The 22,325-nt window shown below is 38.2% G+C and overlaps 1 protein-coding gene and 1 non-coding gene across 4 annotated transcripts in view; both read right to left on the reverse strand.

The window, feature by feature from the left end:
• OXCT1 (3-oxoacid CoA-transferase 1) overlaps nucleotides 1–22,325 on the reverse strand; it is a 145,054-nt gene that overhangs the window by 70,116 nt on the left and 52,613 nt on the right. For all 3 annotated transcript variants that reach the window (XM_089908812.1, XM_022598418.3, XM_089908811.1), the window contains exons 8-9: nucleotides 3,625–3,732; nucleotides 2,080–2,194 (exon numbers count right to left, since the gene is read on the reverse strand). In XM_089908812.1, coding sequence (XP_089764938.1) covers nucleotides 2,080–2,194; nucleotides 3,625–3,732 — 223 coding nt within the window. The remainder of the gene's footprint in view (nucleotides 1–2,079; nucleotides 2,195–3,624; nucleotides 3,733–22,325) is intronic.
• Nucleotides 15,018–15,090, reverse strand: TRNAI-AAU (transfer RNA isoleucine (anticodon AAU)). The gene has a single exon. It is a non-coding gene; the product is annotated as a tRNA-Ile (tRNA).

Below are 22,325 nucleotides of genomic sequence, written 5' to 3' on the forward strand. Positions count from 1 at the left end.
AAAAAGAATCTGAAAAAGAATCTATGTATGCATAACTGAGTCACTTTGCTGTACAGCAGAAGTTAAACACAACATTGTAAATCAACTACACTTCAATGAAATTTTTTCTTAAAGAAGAGCTAACTGAGGGTATTAAATCTTCTTCCTTGGGTGATCAAAGTTCTGACTTGTATGCAGTGGTGTGGATTCGACCTTGCCTCTCAATACAAGCAGGCTGACCAGATCAGAAATACTAACACTGTCTGTGGGAATTCCCTGGTGGTCCAGTGGTTAGGACTTGGCACTTTCACTGCTGTGGGCCTCGGTTTGATCCCTGGTTGGGGAACTAAGATCCTGTAAGCTGTGCACTTTGGCCAAAAAAAAAAAAACAAACAGAAACTGACGCTGTCTGGAATTGCTGTCCACTACCACTGCAAACCACAGACTTTGACAGAATTAGTGCAAAGAATGATGGCACTCTGATGAGATTCTAATAACAGTGAGTGCTTTGTGAATGAAGTCCAGAAAAGATAAAGTTTGTATATGCTGCCATATTATAGACTACAAAGGCCAGCAGGACAACTCAATGTGCCAGGTCACCTCTTGTGAATACAGTAAGTCTATGAAGCTATGAGGATAGCTTCTTGGTTCACCTCTTACCAAATCACAATCTAGTGTAGACTTATTTGTACTTCATTTCTCACAGTGATGCATGGAACACACTGAGGTATTAATTCCATTATAATTATAAGCAGGCATTTTCAGGTAAGGGCAACCCAAATTACAAGTTTTATACCCCCCCTCTTTCAACATATGCTATAATTTTCTCAGTTCTTTAGTATTTTTTAGTAAGTCAAATACCAGGGAGAAAAAAGCCTATGTAATTTGGGTTGAAAAAGAGTAGGTGCTATGGAAAGGACCATTTATATGAACTGACTTGCAAATATTTTTCATAGGCAATACAATGACAGTGAATAAAGGATACCTAGAATCCATTATATCTAAAAATCAGCGTTATCATAGAGTCAGTGTTAAAATATCAATGGTAAACCAACTGACTGGACTGTAAGAAGAAAACCCAGAGACTAGCTTTCACCTGTTCAGTTCACTTGGTTGACTCCATATCTTGCTGATACTGGCGGTGGAAGAGGAAGCACTATTATACTCTCTTCCCCTATGTGAATTCCCACCATAACCCAATGTATAAACTGAAAGATAAAGAAAAATGAAGTGGTGGAGGTAAAAAGAAAGTAAAAAAACAGTTCTCCTGTCAATATCAGTCTGAAAGAAGATTTTTATGGACTAGGGGAAGCTCAGAGAATGGAGACACATGTCATGTTTCTACTACTTCCTGTCCCAGGCCTTTAAGTATGGCTTTACTGGATTCACCATTCAACAAATATTTATCTTATCATACTATTTGAATTTATATGTATTATTTGTATTATATAGTTCAACAGTTGATGTCTTGAAAATCAACAAAATGGTGAATAGACTCACTGTTATTTAAACACATTCAAAATCCAAACACTAATTGCACTAAACCATCTTCACCTACCTCTTTTTTGACAAAGTATTCAATATCTACAGCAGAATTTGAATCATTCATTGAATACCCTTACAAAACATCAGACATAAAAGGGTACATTCACAGAATCTTTGTCAGGGGAAACAAGAGGTTGTTAAGAAGTTGGATCTTACGTTTCAATGAGTATGTAAATGTCAGAACACAGAGAAAGTAAATAGCACTGGTTATAAGCAGTACCTCTGAGATTTGAAACCCTCACCTTGGGTAATCTTTTCTCCCAATTACCCTTAGCCATATGCCAAATTATAATGAAATTCCTTATATATTAGAGAACAGCTAAGGAAATTTTCAGTCACCATTTTGTTTCAAGAAGGCAAAAGGATTATAATTCTAATTTCATTTATCTTGATACCTTTAGGTTATATGCCACATCTGTAAAAATTGATCAATTGCTTTAGAAGTTACAATGGACTAGAAAGGAATCACTATGCAGGAGGCCTAGTAACTGATGAATATGTAAAAAGTGAGGGCTACGTCTTTGCCCAGCCCAGGGGGCAAGGAATAAAGGATACCATACATGCCATCCTCAAATTCAAGAGCTGCCCGCTTGATGATACGTTCCCTTACATTATCTCCAGGTTTACCAGATGTGGTTTTTACATCTTCCTCTTTCCGGATTGATAAACGCTTTAAAATAAACAGAAATCAATTATTCATGGTTGAGGTATACTTTGTATTTTAACACTAATGAAATACAAAACTCTCTCCCATTACTACTATAAGGCAAATCTGCAATATAATGTAGAGAATTTTTAAATTTAAAAAGAATACTATGGATAAAATTTGATGACAGAAATAATTCTTTAAAATGTAAGTGAAAAGACTTCCCTGGTGGTCCAGTGGCTAAGACTCTGCGCTTCCAATGCTGGGGGCCCGGTTGCAATCCCTGGTCAGGGAACTAGATCCCACATGCTGCAACTAAGACCCAGTGCAGCCAAATAAGTAAATTTAAAAAATAAATAAAACAAACAAATAAATTAATTAATTAAATAAAAAGTAAGTGAAAGAGGTCAGATGTTTGAAGAGGAAGATATAATTGTTCTGTCTCCTTGAAGCAAATAATTCCTCTGTTGCTGTCACACTGAGTGCCACTACTGTTACTCTAAGACTCCTGCAACTGAACTCTCCTCAGGTGCTCTGGGATGAAGCCAGAATAAAGAAAAGGAAATAGACCTTGGGACTTTATTTTTGCAGGGCTGTGAGAATGTGTTTACCAGATATTGCTGCTGCCAACTGCCTATTTCCACATGCAGAGTCTAGACTGGTTTTGCTATAACTGAATCATAGAAATATCCAGAAACCAGCCAGAAAACTATTTCCGTTACTAAATCTCCTTGATACAGACTCTGGTTTCTGTTTGCAAATGTCCCATTTTTGATCCCTGGCCCCTGACATTAGTTTTAGATTGCAGAATGCCTTTCTGTTTGATGTCCGCGGGTAGAGGGTATCTCTGAATCCACGGTATCTCTTACTTCACGTCTATTCTGTTGCCGATCCCTAGACACTTCTGAATCTTGATATCAATTCTGGTCCAGCTGGTCTTCATGCTCTCAGTAGCCTTAGAGTACCTCCAATGCTCCCGGTACCCACTCCTTGCCATGATCTCATACCCACCAGCTGCCCAGAGCCCAACACTCATGGGAAATGATGTTCTGTCTGGACTCTATAATGTGCAAAGACTTCAAGATAGATAGATAGTTCTGAACACTCAAACACTAAGAGTCCAGCAGGGGTAAAGCCACCGAAGACCTGATTATCCTCCTCTACCCATTAGGACAGCCAGCCAAAACTATGCATCATAAATTAGGACAGTTACAAAAGCCTAGAAGACACAGCCTAGAGAAGCATGTAATTTGATGATATACACAAGGAACTGTTGAACTGGACAATTACATAGACAATCATGTCCCCTCAAGATAGACACATGAGAAGCTCCTATTAAGATTCAGAGCAAGACTTCCTGTTCAGCTCTAATTCCTTATCATCTAGAATAGCCCCAGGGACACATCTCTGACAGTCAGATCCATAAATACTGACAGACAAGCTAAGTCAATTACCTCAATTCTTTTCTCATATTTTTCTCCCTTTATAAGGCGATGTACATAAATCTTAGGAATATGAATGTCTTCTGGGGCAAATGATCCAATATCCACAATTTCTTCAACCTAGGCAAAAAGAAAAAAAAATTTAATTATATAGTGAGAGCTTAAACTGAATATTTTTTATTAAAAAAAGATGAAGTATATGCATCCTTACAACCAACTTAGGCTGGATGTACAATGTAAGTATACATATACACATACACACACACATGCACGGCACAAATATACATATAAATCAGAGAGAGAGAAAGAATAAACACATGCAAACATACAAACTTCTAGATCCACAAAAACAGAAGAAATTCAAATACATGTGTCTGAACATAAAATACAAAACATAAAGCTCTAAAACTTTGCTTAAAACAGCCTCAGTTACAAATTTGTCAAATGGTTTGTCAGAACAGCTGCTTGAACTTTCACAAATTGCAGCTCAACTATGCAAAATCTGAAAGCACATCCCTTAAACCCAGATTTTCAAAATTAATGGGAAATTTATCATATCAAAGACAAAAATCTGTAACAACATCTGCTTGGTCAATTGCTTTTTAAATATAGATACAAATGCTATTTGTAACCATTTTTATTTATTCCTGTAATTAGCTTCCTAGGATCGTGATAGAACTGCAGTTGCTGAAATAATTTTACTTTAAGATTGATCATTAATTTCAATATGGAAATTTGAAAAAGGAATTATTAACTAATAACTGGAAATTCTAAAAATCAGAATTAAAGTTATTCACAGAGCAAAAGGGAATTTTATAGCAATACTGAATGCCCCAAGTTAGTCTGCTATTTTAGAATTCATTTTTAAAGAAGATAAATCATTTTTTTACATCAACATAAAAAAAAAAACCTCAGAATAACAAGGATCAAGAAAAACTACAGTCAACATCGTTGAGATCAAAAAATTATATTTCTGGGAACTTCCCTGGTGGTCCAGTGGTTAAGAATCTGCTTTCCAGGGCTTCCCTGGTGGCGCAGTGGTTGAGAGTCCGCCTGCTGATGCAGGGGACATGGGTTCGTGCCCCGGTCCGCGAAGATCCCACATGCCGCGGAGTGGCTGGGCCCGTGAGCCATGGCCGCTGGGGCTGTGCGTCCAGAGCCTGTGCTCCGCAACGGGAGAGGCCACAACAGTGAGAGGCCCACCTACCGCAAAAAAAAAAAAAAAAAAGAATCTGCTTTCCAATGCAGGGGATGCAGGTTCAATCTCTATTCAGGGAACTAAGATCCCAACATGCCATGGGGCAAGTAAGCCCGTGTGCCATAACTATTGAGCCCATGCTCTGTGGAACCCAAATGCCACAACTAGAGAGAAGCCCATGTGCCGCAACTAAGACCCAATGCAGCCAAATTAATTAATTCAAAATATTTTTTTTAATTAAAAACAAAATTATCTTTCTGGTGCCAAGAAAAATATCGTCTTGAAGACTGAGAGTGCTCAGCTTAATAGATGTCATACCCAAAGCAAAGAACTATCTTCAAATGAACTGACTTGTACAAGGAGAGGTGTATTATACCGTCTCCTTAAACTAGTAACTGAACTCTCCAGAAGTTTTTGAGGTTAAGCACCCCCTTCCTTTCTGCTATTCTACCATGTATGCCCACACCACACTCCCTCCACAATGAAAGAATAACAGGGATTAGCGAGTCATTTTCATTACTGTGCACTACTTCTAAATAGCTGAAGAAGAACAGGACATAATGGATAAAAGCTGTCTTCTCTGATAAACAGAAGGATCTTAACAAAAATAAAACAGAAACTCCAAAGAAGAGTCAATAAACATGTGGGCATCCAAGTTGAAATAGTGGGTAGAGATGTCCATCTATACTCATATGAGAATGAGTCAGAAGGCAAGAGGACTCCCCATCACTGTACTCCAGATCTTCTCCTCCAAACTTCTCTATGCTCTGATATATCAAGAGCATAGCCTTCACTTTTTTACTTATTCATCAGGTTACTAGGCCTCCTGCATATTGATTCTTTTCTAGCCCAATGCAACCAAGGTGGTGACCAGGTAAACAGGAGGTGGACACAGGAAATGCAGAGCAGCTAAGCACTACTTCTACCTCTTCAACTAGTTGGAAATTTCAGCCATTAGGGCTCATTCACATCTTTACACTTATTCGATTCAAGCCTTCAAAGAAGTTCTTGACTTTAAAAACTTATCCTGAGGATATATGTGAAGAATGACTATTCATGAAAATATTGGCCACGGCATTTGTTAAAATAACAATGAGTTGGAAACAGCCTGAAGGATCAACAATAGAATAATGGTAAAATATATATGGTGCATCCACATGATAAATCAGTATTATGGCTCTCATAATATTTAATGACATCTCATAACATAATGCTTCATAAAAATGCAAGATTCTATATAAATATTTACAGATATGCTCTTCGGCTCAATTATTTCTATATCTACAAAAAACTGAGAGGAGGGCTTCCCTGGTGGCGCAGTGGTTGAGAGTCCGCCTGCCGATGCAGGGGACACAGGTTCGTGCCCCGGTCTGGGAAGATCCCACATGCCGCGGAGCGGCTGGGCCCGTGAGCCATGGCCGCTGAGCCTGCGTGTCCGGAGCCTGTGCTCCGCAACGGGAGAGGCTACAACAGTGAGAGGCCCGCGTACCGCAAAAAAAAAAAAAAAAAAAAAAAAAAAACTGAGAGGAAAAACATATAGGAAATTAACACTGAAATGTTAATCATTTTTATCCCTGGGTGACAGTGCCAAGTTATTTTTGTTTAATTTTACTTTTATAATCAAGAGGTAAAAAACCTACAAATATTTTTTAAAAGCTGAAATAGACATCAAGTAGATAGTTTCCAAAACTAGGAAATACAAAAGTGGAGGATGTGATAAATTGCTTAGTTAGCCATGTACCAAAAGCACATGTTAAAAAGAAAATAGAGACTTAAGAAAAACTGTGATTTCTAAACTCTAAAAGCACTTACAACATTATGAAATAAGTTATGGAAACACTTTTTGTTTACATTTTTGAAGATAATGCAAATTATTCTCCATACCTAATGCTATTTCAAAAGTTCAGGCCCTTCTGTCTCTTGCTTGAATTATTGCATCAGCTTCCTAATTGGTCTCCCTACATCTACCCTTCAGCAGGAGCGAGAAACATATTGGAAAAGAAAAAAAAGTAACCCTTTTCACTTAAACCAAAACTGTTGATGGTAACCAATAGCGATTTTCTTCTGGTTCCACCGAAGAAAGTTTTGACAAAACCCACCAAATTAAGACCAAGTTTCTTTACCAAGGGCAATTACATCATGACTTTCACAACAAATGGAGTGGAAGAATGTGTCCTGCTAAAACAACTCTGATGAAAAGCAAGAATCTGGTTAAACATAATCAGTTTCAGGCTTTGTCATCCTAATAGGAATGATTTTCATATTGTCAAAAATGCATGGGCAGTATTTGTCAACACAATATCAACACTCAACAGTACTGAAAATTTCTATACAAAAATCAAAGCTTTCTCAGAGCTGGTTAGCAGAGTTAATTGCAGAAGAAGAAAATATTTGAAGTACAAACCAAAAGAAGAAAACATATGTTTTCAGACAATCTGTGAAAAGATTTTACAAAAAAAATAATAAAAAAATTAAAAAAAACTGAAGAGGCAGAACTACCTTAATGCTAGCTATTGAAGAAATTGAAGGCTTCTGTGCTGGTTTTGGGTGATCTTGAGAAATAACAGTGAGAAAGAACCAATGTAGTGGGGGAGAGGGGGGATCTGGTGAGATCAGGCAGTAACATGAGAGTCAAAGGAAATCTGAAAAGAAAAAGATGAATAGAACAAGTTCGTTAAGGAAGAAGTAAAAATAAAAGATGAATAGAACAAGTTCATTAAGGAAGAAGTAAAAATAAAAGCTCGCAAGAGCACTCACTAAGCATGGCAGAAATGTACCTCCTGAAATCAGAAATGGGTAAGATAGAGAATAAAGAACAAAGAAAAAGCCTCAGTGCAAAGCACTGGGCATGTTTAAATGTCCTCGGACAAGGTCAAGATGTAGGAGAGGTGGTAGCTAAGAGCAACCCAGGCTTCTCCCTGGCACGATGCATAGTCCTTATGCAGCACCATCTGGTACGTCCAGAAATCCAGACACTTGAGGCTTCTCTAACTAGTACTTGTCTTTGGTTATTAGCAGGAAAATAGAGGCTAGGAAATGTTAATTATTATTGATTTGAACTTTGTTTTAAAAGGTTGCTTTCTCTACCCTGCACCCTTCCTACTTTATAATTCTGAAAAGTTGTACTTTAAAGTTCAGAGAAGGATAAGAATTCATCCTCAGGTGACAAGTGTTTTTGTTTTTACTTGGCGAACATTATATCTCAGGTAAGGTAACAGAGGAGCAGCAAGGCAATAACCTTCTTATTTTTTTATTTTATTTTACTGACAACCTCAGTCCGGTATAGCCACAAAAATGGGCCCAGCCCTGAAGGTTGTTAGTGGAAAAAGCTGCACACCTGCAAACCTCGCTGTGTAATACAAAGTGAGGCCTGTGGTGCGAGGAAGGGGAGGAATCACACTGTAGATATTTTTCCTGAGTCATTTTAATCTTCAAAAAGCCTTAGGATGAATATTCTTCTTTTGTCCAGAAATTTTCAAAGCAGACAATAACAGCAATAATGGCTAGAATCTTATAACACTAGGTAATCCCAAATTAGCAAAAAAAAAAAAAAAACCTTGGAAGACTAGAAAAATGGAAGAGGGAAGCAATGAGCAATAACAGAAAAAGTTACAAGCTAGATGCAGAGGTGCTCTGGATACTAATTTAACCCAGAAAAATGGGGAAGAGAAAGAGGAAATGTGGAGCAAAAGGGGAGGTCAGCATGCAGGGCATCCATCCCAAAATATCCAAAGGAGCAAGAAGGTGCACATCTTCTTAAGCTTCATGCTAAGGGGTAATTTGACTAGTACAAAAATATAGGAGAAAATGGCATGAAAGCTAAAAAGGCCTGGGTCAAATACATAGGGTCTGAGATGTCTCTATAGAAAAGCACAAAGACTGAAAAGATTAGTGGCTATTAATGAATTTTCAACCTTATAAACGATTGTAACTACAATTGCATAGTCATTGAAACCTTGTAGATTGGATCTCATGCTAATGGACATTCTCCAATGTCCGGTGAAAATAAGCTGACAAAAGAACAAGCTATGTCAAGAAAATATGCACATGCCTGGGAAGCCACTGACCTATGATGAGATGTGGTAAAATATATTTAAAGTGACTTTAAAAGGAGAAAGAACATCACACTAATGGCCATATAATCAGAGTGCTCACCAAACTAAAGATGTAGATGGCTTATCTTTAACAGAAATGACAAAACTAACTCAGAAACAAGATAGTGATGTAAGATGGTGATATCATGGGAGATGCCAATTATTTGAACATCTTCTGTTCATCATATTCTGCTGATAAATTCTATATTGCCTTCTGACAAGTTCTAGTTTTCAGAATGAAACAGTGAGAAAAACCATGATTCAGGACTTCTAACCAATAAGGATAAACTGCTTGGTAAAGTAGAAATGATGGAAACCCTGAGGGAAAGTAACAATGTAAAACTGGAATTTGTAATAGACCAGGAACTGAATACATACATAGAAATGTATCCTGTTCTTTGAAAGAAAGCAGATTTCGAAAAGTTGAGAGAAAAAAATAAGGATCAGGATCAAGTGGTCAGAAACTCTGAATGACAGATGGATTCACGAGGGATGTGAGGCTCTCAAAACCCCCATTCTGACAGTATGAAAACGGATCATCTTGACGATGAGAGAATGGTATATACAGAAAGAATATAACAACATGGATAGCCATGTGTTTCCTCATATTTTAAAAGGGCTATCTACAAAACAGAAACAGGCTCACAGACATAGAGAACAGACTTCTGGTTGCCAAGAGAGTGGGAGAGGGAGAGGGATGGACTGGGAGTTTGGGGTTAGTACTATAGATGCAAACTATTACATTTAGATGCAAACTATTACAACAAGGTCCTACTGTAAAGCACACGGAACTAGATCCAATCCCCTGGGATAAACCATAATGGAAAAAGAATATAAAAAAAGAATGTATAAATGTGTATAACTTAGTCACTTTGCTGTACAGCAGAAATCAGCACAACATTGTAAATCAACTATACCTCAATTTAAAAAAAAAAGAGCTCATACAAAAGAGAGACACACATGACCTAGGACAAATGGAAGTCACGTGAAACTTTAACAGGTAGGTCAAAGGGTAGAAAACTGTAATGAGATCAGTCCTGTCCAAATACTGAAGATGATGAAAGAGTGGTTTCTGGGGTGATTTTGTTGTTGTTGCTGATGGGGAGTTCAGACATGGTCATCATGACCGCTAGAGAGAGAGGACAGAATAAAGCACAGCAGTTCAATTCCCTGTTACTCCTGACTTCACCATCAGGGAGAAGAAAAGGGCAGAAATAATATGGCTAAGGAAGAACTGAATTCCAAGAAGAGATACCTAGATTCTCCAAATTAATTCTAGGCTGTACCCACAAAAATTATATCCCAGGATTCTTAAAGAGCCTGAAAATATGGCCACAGAATTACAGTCAAGTAAAAAATGGTACAGATGTCAGCAGATGGAGAGAGGCAAATACACAAATATACTCCTTTTCAAACTGGGGCTTGATTCACAACAGTGTCTTAAAATGGATTATTGGGACTTCGCTGGCGGTCCAGTGGTTAAGACTCTGCACTTCCACTGCAGGGGGTACGGGTTTGATCCCTGGTTGGGGAGCTAAGGTCCCACATGCCGTGTGGTGCAGCCACCGCCCCCGCCAAAAAGGATTATTGAACAAATGGTGTATAAGGTCATAAGCAGAGAAAAGAATACTGCTAGATACCAATACAAGTCTTTCCCCACACCAAACCCTGCCAAATGAACTTCATTAACTTGCAGATCTAGCTAGCTCATTGGTGGGCCAAGAGAAAAGCACAGGGTAAGATTTCACAACGCACCTGACCAACTCCCTCAAGTTAGAGTTTTATAGACATACTGGGAAAATGTGACTTGGTTTCATTCACTTTAAATCAACAAATATTAATTAAGCACCTACTAGATACAACAGAAGAAAACAGGGAGCCCATTCTGATGTACAGATAGGTAGATAACAGAAGAACCACAGAAGTACTTGATGGCTTGACAAAGTCTTAGAGGTCTCTGATGCTGAGGTTTTTAACTTTGGGGGAAACATGTACTTCTTTAAGAATCTGATGAAAGCTACAATATCTCCTCACACAAAACTGTTTCCTGACCTGTAAAGTCCCTCTTAAGATGACAGGGGATTTGTCCATAACCATGGCCCATTTCTACCCTCTGGCCTCAGGGAGACCCCAGATTAGAAAAGAACCCCTGTGCTAGTGCTTTGATGTCTTTGGTCCTATCCTGTTCAATGTCTTTATCAAGGCCTTAAATGAAGACAGGGAACACATCCTGAGTTCATTATGGTTAAGGGGCAAGGGTCTGGGTGCAACAGGCAATTCTGAACAGATATATTCCCATCTGTGTCAGAGAAGACAATCTCAGGCTCATGACCTTCAAGTATTTAGCAAAAGTTTGGGTAAAAAAACAATGATTTAGGAGCCCAACCACTCTTTTAATGCTCCAAGAAGAGTATGCTCTTAGAGAAAACCTGTATCTTTATACCATAGTTATAAAGAGCTCTTTCTTGCAATTAAAACAGTGTCTAAGATAAAATTCTGTCTAGTTTTAATAGCAAGAATAGTTGTACTTCACTTAATCATTAGTTTCCTTTAAATTTTATGTACTATGGTGGGAGAGAGGGATAAATTAGGAGTTTGGGATTAACATATACACACTACTATATATAAAATAATAACCAACAAGGACCTACTGTAGAGCACAGGGAACTCTACTCAGTATACTGTAGTTACCTACATGGGAAAAGAATCTGAAAAAGAATGGATATATGTTTATGTATAACTGAATCACTTTGCTATACATCTGAAACTAACACAACACTGTAAATCAACTATACTCCAATATAAAATAAAAATTAAATTAAAAAATTATATGTACTATCAACTATATAAATGAGTAAAATTTAAAAATTTATTTATTTTATTTATTTCTTTTTGGCTGTGTTGGGTCTTTTGCTGGCGCGTGGGCTTCCTCTAGTTGCGGAGAGCGGGGGCTACTCTTCATTGCGGTGTGTGGGATTCTCACTGCAGTGGCTTCTCTTGTTGCGGAGCACAGACCCTAGGTGCGCGGGCTTCAGTAGTTGTGGCGCATGGGCATAGCTGCTCCATGGCATGTGGAATCTTCCTGGATCAGGGCTCAAACCCATGTCCCCTGCACCGGCAGGTGGATTCTTAACCACTGTGCCACCAGGGAAGACCCTAAATGAGTAATTTTTATTTGACATCTTTTGTTTGCCATTACAGTATAATTTTTCATCTCGTCCTAGCTCCATTTTAAAGCCCAACCATTGCTTTTCTTTCTTCGTAGAGCCCTACTTTTTTTTTTTAATTAATTAATTTATTTGTTTGTTGTTTTTTTGGGGGGGTCTGTGTTGGGTCTTTGTTCTGTGTGTGGACATTCGCTAGTTGCAGCGAGTGGTGTGCGGGCTTCTCATTGTCATGGCTTCTCCTGCTGCAGAGCACGGGCTCTAGAGTGCAGGCTTAGTAGCTGTGGCGCACGGGCTTAGCTGCTCCATGGCAATGTGGGAATCTTCCCGGACCAGGGATCCAACCCGTGTCCCCTGCATTGGCAGGCAGATTCTCACCCACTGCGCCACCAGGGAAGCCCCCTACTTTTAATTGATGTTATCTTGTATATTTTCTGTGTCTTATAAGCTACTTTACATCGTCTCTGGAATAAAATGTATAAAAATCAAACAGTACACTTATCAAATTGGAGAATGACACAAGGCCAGAAAGAATAGTTGATATAATGAAGATAGAAAAGGGCCTCTACTGATTAGGAAAATAAAATGAGCTAATTAAGTGAATGAAATTAAGCACGGATCAAAGTTAATATTGTAAAATAATACCTGGCCTAGTAATATTTTCTAGGAAATAAAAGGGTTTAGTTAACCACCAGCAAAAAAACTATAATGTGACAGAGATACCCAGAGAACAACAAAAGACTCTTCCTTTCTCCACTTGTCCAACCTCAGAGTTGATGATAATCACCTTCCACCTCATGTTCCTCATTACAAAACAAAAGCAGTTCTTCCTCCCTACGATGTCTCATTTAAAAACATGGGATGAGAAGGAAAATGGATGAAGCAGTTTGAACTCATTAGAAGAAAAGCTTTACCTAAAATAACCTAATTTACTAAAACTGTGCCTAGCAGCAAAATAGGACATACGGATTTAAAAAAAGTATTACTCACTTCATGGATTATCCCAATAGTTTATGTAGAATGGAAGAAGTGTTTTTAAACAAATTCAAAAGCAGTTAATGGTATTATTTCCATTTCCACTGACACTAATACGACATGCAGTCTAGTCCATGATGGCATTCTGTCTTCTCACTTTTTATTTAACCAAAAAATGCCAACCTTCACTAAGTATGTGATTTAATAACATGCAGCCAGTATTATAAATATCCAATTTTATTTGTCCTATCTTTTTCTAAAAGAAAATCTTATTAAGGCTGTAGCAAATCCAAAGAAGTAATTAAAATGAGTACATCTACCCAAAGGAATTAAAATACTTCTAACACATTCATTCAAAGCACCAGCCTTATCTATAATAGTAAGAAAAAAATTACACCATTAACACATAATCCAAGAAAAACAGCAAGACATGATATAATTAATAGAATTAACTAGGAACATTTTTTAATGAAGAGAATTATGGAGAAACAAGGAGAGAAAAACGTTTGTGTTGGGTTTTACAGCCACAGAAAAACTGCCTATTAGAGATGCTAAAACTTTAAAAGGTTACTTTCTAAGACTGTTTCCTTCAGTTGGGGGCTGTTAATCATCCTTGGAGCTTTTTATAATTCAAGAACACAGTACTTAACGCACAAACTGCAAAGAAGACTTGGGTTAAACTCTAACATTTCCAGAACACAGATAATAGTTGCTTAACCCAGCAGGGACTGTGACTCGAATTCAGTTTGTGAATGGCTCAATTCCTAAATTTAAAATCGTTTAGCATGTGCCACTTTGAATAAGAGTTTTATTTGTCATTTAATCTTCTAAATGTTCTCAGTATGTTTGCATTTCTAGGAAGCAGTAAGCAAAGTTGAATCCTATTTATTTCATTAAGAAAATTAAAATGCCATGTTTGTTTTCCCTGATTTAGTGTAATAAAGTAGTCATAAGATGCAAAAATAAATAAACATCAAAACAAAATACTTTCTTTCCTCTCTCTGTAGCTCAATTTCTAAAACTAGACCTTTAAGTCCTAAAGACATTCAAACATATTCATCACATTCTCAACTGTGATTTTAGCATTAAGATCAAATGACTCTTCCCTTAGGACAACTGGCAGAGACACACAATTAGTTTTACAGTTGGCATCACTTGTTTTGATACCGAGCAGGACCTGTGGGGCTCCTGGGCGCAAAAGTCTTTCAGTGTTCCCCATTTCTTGATTACAGGAAATAGGTTTCAGCCTCCAGGACCTTCCCTGCGTTCCAAAAGGCAGGTTCAAACAGTTGATAATTAGGGAAGGGAGGGGATGCAGAGACAAGGGTGGAAACAGTCAAGAGAGACAATAATGCAGCCTTGGGGCGGGGTCCTGGTTCCCCATCAAGGGATATCCATAACAGTATTTTTGAGCTGTTTTGCAGATACTAAAACCCCCACTAGAGGGGAGAAATTAATGATATGCTGCTCACAAGCATGTAGACCCCAGACCAGTTGGAACCAGAAGGTTGATAATGCTGAATCCCACTTACCTCACCACCAACCAATCAGAAGAATGTCCACAAGCTGATCATGCCCTCTTTGAACCATTACTACAGAACTTCTCAATACCCCCCCAGCTGGGGACACATGGTTTGAGGACATTAGCCCACTGTGGCCCCCTTTGCCTGGCAAATCAATAAAGCTATTTATTTCTACTTTACCCAAAACTCTGTCTCCAAAAGTTAATTTGGTGTTGGGTACAGAGGCCTGATTTGGCTTCAGTTTTCAGTTTTTTCCAACAAATTGAATTTCAGCCTCTAGTCATCACTAGGAAACCAGTCCTAACTCTGAAGTTATCATTCACAGCAATCACTGAAACCTACAGTGAATAAAGCTGATCAAGGTCCCGAATCTAAAATGTCTTCTGAGAATACATAGCTCATCCCCAAAACTCAACGCCATATTTGAAAAGTTAAGAATGACAATTAAAAGAAGCATGCTGGGGATCGAACCCACGACCTTGGCATTATTAGCACCACGCTCTAACCAACTGAGCTAACATGCTATGCAGCTCAATATCAAAAAAACAAACAACCCAATCCAAAACTGGGCAGAAGACCTAAGTAGACATTTCTCCAAAGAAGATATACAGATGGCCAACAAACACATGAAAGGATGCTCAACATCACTAATCATTAGAGAAATGCATATCAAAACTACAATGAGGTATCACCTCACACCAGTCAGAATGGCCATCATCAAAAAGTTTACAAATAATAAATGCTGGAGAGGGTGTGGAGAAAAGGGAATCCTCCAGCACTGTTGGTGGGAATGTAAATTGATACAGCCACTATGGAGAACAGTATAGAGGTCCCTTAAAAAACTAAAAATAGAACTACCATATGACACAGCAATCCCACTACTGGGCATATACCCTGAGAAAGCCATAATTCAAAAAGAGTCATGTACCACAATGTTCATTGCAGCTTTATTTACAATAGCCAGGACACGGAAGCAACCTAAGTGTCCATCGACAGACGAATGGATAAAGAAGATGTGGCACATATATACAATGGAATATTACTCAACCATAAAAAGAAATGAAACTGAGTTATTTGCAGTTAGGTGGATGGACCTAGAGTCTGTCATACAGAGTGAAGTAAGTCAGAAAGAGAAAAACAAATACCGTATGCTAACACATATATATGGAATCTAAAAAAAAAAAAAGTCATGAAGAACCTAGGGGCAAGATGGGAATAAAGACGCAGACATAGAGAATGGACTTGAGGATACGGGGAGGGGGAAGGGTAAGCTCGGACGAAGTGAGAGAGTGGCATGGACATATATACACTACCAAGTGTAAAATAGATAGCTAATGGGAAGCAGCCACATAGCACAGGGAGATCAGCTCGGTGCTCTGTGACCACCTAGAGGGGTGGGAGGGGAATGCAGAGGGAGGAGATATGGGGATATATGTATATGTATATGTATAGCTGATTCACTTTGTTATAAAGAAACTAACACACCATTGTAAAGCAACTATACTCCAATAAAGATGTTAAAAAAAAAAAGAAGCATACTGATCTTTTAGACAGAATTTCCCTTCTCCCGTTAAAGAAAAGGTGGCTGTGATTGATAGAAGAGAGTAATTTACGATGTCAGTAGTTTGTAAGAGAAGGATTTTTGTCCGCATGATTCTAATGCCATGTATTTCACTGACTTCTGCTATCCTTAAAAAATGAGATAACAGGGCTTCCCTGGTGGCGCAGTGGTTGAGAGTCCGCCTGCCGATGCAGGGGACACGGGTTCGTGCCCCGGTCCGGGAAGATCCCACATGCCGCGGAGCGTCTGGGCCCGTGAGCCACGGCCGCTGAGCCTGCGCGTCCGGAGCCTGTGTTCCACAACGGGAGAGGCCACAACAGTGAGAGGCCCGCGTACCGCAAAAAAAAAAAAAAAGATAACAGAGTATGATATAGAGAACTGCATTTGAGGTCAAAAGATGTAGATTCTGGGTTTTAGGTCTATTATCTTCTTGTACTGTGTTCTTATGAGAACCACTAAAAGCCATTTCATCTCTAAAATGTGAAAGTTGAAATTTAAGTGACGTCTAATATTCTTTCTAGCCCTTACATTTTATAAGTCTACATCAGTTGCTGGATGGTCCACAACAAAGACCTCAAAGTACACACATTAACCTACAGCATCTTTCTAATTATTCTGGATTATTGAGCCCTGGATCGATCCCCTTTTACTGGGTGTACTTTGTTAAAGGCAACACATGATTTTAATTCCATGCCACTTAGTATACCTTCAGCACTCCTCTGCACTTGTGTATATGCTATGCCAATTCTCTCCTGACTAACCAGGCTGTTGCATTTACAAGGCCAGTTTATTTGCCACTAATTTATCATCTTTTGCAAAGCTAGTTAACTACCATATGGCTTGTTCTCCTTTAGCTGAGCAATAAAAGCCTATTGAATCAGACACACTATCTATTCCAGCCAGCATTAAAAGGCACACCATGAGTTAGTGATCCCAGAGAAATCAGAGGAACCTAGTCACTGTAATAAGGAAGGGAATTACAGAACACCTGGTGGCAGATTATCAAGCCTCTCAAAGCAAGGCCCAACAAAGACCTCAACTATAAAGCCATCAGGAAGAACCACTGAACATAAGGCATTTTTTACTTTCTTATAGACTACAGCAGGATAATGGCAATCAACTAGAACGAACAGAACATTTCTAAGCCTGCAAAGTGACGCTTATATTTTAACCTTCTGGCTAAGTGACTCAAACATCATTCAGTGAGCACCTATTATGTGCCAGGCATCGTGTGCCTGTACTGGGGATACAGAGATGAATAGGACAAGGTCCCACGAGGTTCTTGCTCAGTCCTACTGGAGGAGACAAGCGAACAGCTAACCACAATATAACAAAGTAATAAATGCTACAACAGAGGAAAAGCTTCGGTGAGAAGGCAGAAAATGAGCCACAGAAAGAAGGACGGGGAGGGCATTCCAGGCAGCCAGAATGGCCAGGGCAAAGGCCTGGAGTCAGGGAAGGATGTGTTCTATGGAGGAATGTGGAAAGATGGTACCTGTGAAAGAATTTCGTGTACCTAGGAACAGGAATGGCAGAAAGAAGTGTGAAATGTTTATTTTATGGAACGAGGAACCTAACTTTGGAAGAGCTATCAGAAATGGTAACATCTAACCTGAACAAAAAAGAAATGTGATTTCCTTCATACTTCAAAAATCTCACATGAGAGTCCACCTTAACTGATGTTGCTAGGGCAGTTTCTTTTGATTACAGTGGCTTCTCATCAGAAAGAAATTTTCAACACCTTGGCAATTACATTCTCTCACTTTTACTAATTTTTGGTTGTGCACCTGGCTTTTCTAGGAGCCTGATAAAAGGCCATTGAGAAATTTGAATATATTCTAATTTTGGGAGGCTGACATATGCTAGATGCGCAAGCTACAATAATGATACATGCAAAAATGCATTTAAAAGAGATACAACCAGTAACACAAAAGGGGTCAATGAGTAATGTTTTTCATTTTTCCTCTCACACATTTCTTACTTAAATCATTTATGTAAGCCATGACTTTAAAATACCTTCTTTTTTTAGCTATACTCTCAAACTAGAAAGATTTGGAAAGTAAAACTTTAAAAAAAAAGCAGCTAATATTTCAAGTGAAACAATCTTGCATAAGCCCTAATTATCGCTTCAGTATTTGTAGGCTAAATCTATATTTGAGGTGGAAAAAATAACATTTTTTGACAAGGTCTCTGGAAGGAGTGAGGAAAGCCACTGCTATTTTAATAGGAATGACTTTAAAATCACAAGCTAAATTCTTATGACCAACATGGAATAAATTGATAAGTAGGTCAAAAATTGTTAGTTAAAATAAAGGTGAAGAGGCAAAATTAATAAATGGAATTTTTGGCCTTTTTTCCAATAAGACAATTCATAAGAGTGCATCTCCTCAATTTATGTCAGGCATACTGTGCTTTATTATTCAATAACCTTTTGAGAGAGAATATCACAGGTAAAGATTCCAAAACCATTAGATTATGTTAGAAATATCCTCTTACCCTTTCTTCCCTTCTCTTTTTTTCAACAGGATCTATGTCTTCATTTGCAATGAGGTGATTTTGTGGGAAACCATGACTGTAAGTTTTAGAGAGCTGTCTCAAAACAGTGAATCAACAGAGCACTTGACTCACACCTTATTTTAGGAAGGGGTTCTGGGGGTAAGCTGCCAGCCATGGTTACTTTCTTTCTGAGAGCCTTATCCATCTTTACTCCTGTAACTCAGAGTTAAGATGCTCCTCCTTATATATTCTACTAGCTATAGCCAATCAAGTTCTTGCCTGGAGACCAGCAGCTGGGGGATCCCTCAGGAAGCTGGGTTCAAATCCAAAAAGCCTAATTCCAGAGCTCACGTGTCAACCACAATCCTGCACATTTTCTTTCTCCCTCTTATATAACTCATCACCAAAGAACACTTGGAAATGAAATACTAGACATTCCCATTCAAATAATGATAGTAATACTTATAACAACACATAAAATCACAAAAAATACAAACAACCAATAAATATTCAACTCCCTTCTCATCAAAGATATGCAAATCAAAACCAGGACAGGACAAAAACAGGACAGCTTTTTTCACCTAGCAGATTATCCAAAAAAAAAATTAAGTATATATCCATATTGTCAATAATGGCTGAAAATGATACTTTTAAATATCATTATAGAGTTATAATTGAAATTACCTTCCTAGAGAACAATTCAGCAATATCTATCAAAAGCTGATAAAATGCTGAGGCACACACCCCAAAAATCCACTTCTAGGAATTTCATCAAATCATCATACATACACTGAAACAAGGATATTCACTATAGCATTATTAATAATAGCGAGGGAAAAACAACATAAAAGTATAACAATAGAGTTATTAATATAAATTTGAGTATAACTACTAAAATATCCTCTTGGGGAACATTTAGTGACCTCCAAAAACATTCTTAATGTTTTACATAATGAAAAAAGAATATAAAATATGATCCTAATTTTATAAAAGCAAACATATAAGTAACAAACAGGAAGTAAGGAAATCAAACCAAGAGACATCCATTCCATTTCTTCCCTCAAGGCCGTTGGTTCTATGGAAGATGTGTCTCCACACCCCATTTTGGCCCATCCCCACTCAAATGTCCTTAGACCTGTGAGCCAAGACAGAGTGTAAAATACCTGAAGTCTTATTCTTCATTTACAATCCACCATATATAAATATCTACAGAAACAAGGCCTTAGCCTTGTTAGAAAGGGCGTCTTTGAGGTTAGAGCCACAAACCATGCAAACAACCATCAGAATCCCATAGCAATTACTATCTTTATCATTAAATTTAGCACCCATTGCTCTATATACAACTTCTAATTTCAGGTTAGTCCTATCTCAGCAACTATATTGTGGGATCATCTAAGATAATCACTGTGTCTCATATAGCAATCTTTATCATTTGTAAACTTAACAGTCACGTTTTAACTATCTTCCCAAGCAACTCTGAAGGGGGTAACTTGTAGATTTCATAAGCTATGAACTTGACCCAGTGTGCAGTTAGAATGGCTTTCTAGCTAATTGTCCATTTTCCACATTTAAGTGAAATATTGTTTGTATCTATACATGGTCACACATGCAGTAACTTCTTGAAAGAATGAAACTTTTATTTCCTTGTGAAAGTCAGAAACACAGGACTAATAGTTCTTGGATATTTGGACAAATACAAGAAATCAAATATGAAATTCAACAATGGCTCAGATTCAGAGTGTGAACAAGTCCACTATATATTCTATATGAAAACAAAAACAGGCAATTTGTTAATCTTCCAAGTGTTCCAACCAGGAGAGCTGGTTAATGCCAAAGAATGCAACTGCTGGATTATGTGGTAATAGTATGTTTAGTTTTATTGGAAAGTGCCAAACTGTCTTCGAAGGCAGCTCTACCACTTTACGTTTCCACCAAAAAGGAAGGAGAGTTCTTGTTGTCCACATTCTCACCAGCATTTGGTGATGCCAGTGTTTTGGATTTTAGTCATTCTAATAGGTGTGTATTGCTATCGAATTGTTTTAATTTGAAATTCTCTAAAGACATATGATGTTGATCATTTTTTCATCTGCTTATTTGCCATATGTATATTGTCTTTGGTGAGGTGTCTGCACAGATGTCTTGACCATGGATTGTGCTTTTGGTGTTGTATTTAAAAAGGCATTGCCAAACCCAACCAAGTTCACCTGGATTTTCTCTTATCTTTTAGAAGTTTTTTTTTTTTTTTTTTGCTGTACGCGGGCCTCTCACTGTTGTGGCCTCTCCTGTTGCGGAGCACAGGCTCAGGACGCGCAGGCTCAGCGGCCATGGCTCATGGGCCCAGCCGCTCCACGGCATGTGGGATCTTCCCGGACCGGGGCACGAACCCGTGTCCCCTGCATCGGCAGGCGGACTCTCAACCACTGTGCCACTAGGGAAGCCCCTAGAAGTTTTATAGTTTTGCATTTCACATTTAAGTCTATGGTCCATTTTGAGTTAATTTTTGTCAGTTATTTTAATAAAGGAAATTTAAATAAGGAATTAGAGAACTAAAAATGCAAAAAAGAAGCACTGAGGTGACACAGATACAGTAACTGCAAGAGCAGCAAAAGAAAGTGGTTGAACTGATATTTAGGAAAGGGGCTGCACAGAGCTGGGACCCAAACTGCTGTGAAGATGGCATGGGGCAGCTGGTGCTGGTATCTCAGAAGGTCATAATGAGTGTGAAAAAAAAAAAAAAGAACCACTGTCACTGCATGCACTTTAAGGATTCTTATGTCTTTGTTAAGAATTGGTCCTTTTATCATCATGGAATGTCTTTCTTTATCTCTGGTATTTTCCTTGCTCTGAAGTCAGTTTTGCTAAGATAGCAGATCTTAAATGTTCTCACCATAAAAAGGAAATGGTAATTATGTGAGGAGCTGGAGATGTTAGCTAACACTATAGTGGTAATCATTTCATAATATGTAAGTGTATCAAGTCAACATGTTGTACACCTTAAACTTATACAATGCTATATATGTCAATTATATATATCAATAAAGCTGCAAAAAATATATATAAAAGCAGGTTTCTTATAGACAACATATAGCTGGGTCTCATTTAATCCCGTCTGAGAGTCTCTGTCTTTTAACTGGTATATCTTAGACCATTAATATTTAAAGTGACTATTGATAAAGTTGGATTAACATCTACCATAGTTGTTACATTTTCTATTTGTTGTCCTTGTTTCTTTTTTGTCTTATCTTTTTCTGCCTTCTGTTTTGTTTTTTTTTAATATTTATTTGGCTGCGCCAGGTCTTAGTTGTAGCACGCAGGATCTTCATTGACGCCCGCAGGATCTTCAGTTGCGGCATGCAGGATCTTTTTATTATTTTAATTGCAACATGCGGGATCTTTAGTTGTGGCATACAGGCTCCTAGTTGTGGCATGAGGGATCTAGTTCCCTGACCAGGGATCAAACCAGGGCCCCCTGCATTGGGAGCGTGGAGTCTTAACTGCTGGACCACCAGGGAAGTCCCTCCTTCTCTGGTTTTAACTAAGCTTTTTATATGATTCCATTTTTTCTCCTCTCCTAGCATGTTCATTACAACCAGCCCTCTGTATCCATGAGTTTCACATCAGCAAATTCAGGTTGAATGTGTGGATGTGAAACCCATGGATACAGCTGACTGTATACCTCTCTTTTTACCCTTTTTAGTGGTT

This window comes from Delphinapterus leucas, chromosome 3 (genome assembly GCF_059928025.1).
Source record: "Delphinapterus leucas isolate spDelLeu-1000000601 "Yukka" chromosome 3, BTC_Dleu_Yukka2, whole genome shotgun sequence".
Taxonomy (NCBI): Eukaryota; Metazoa; Chordata; class Mammalia; order Artiodactyla; family Monodontidae; genus Delphinapterus; species Delphinapterus leucas.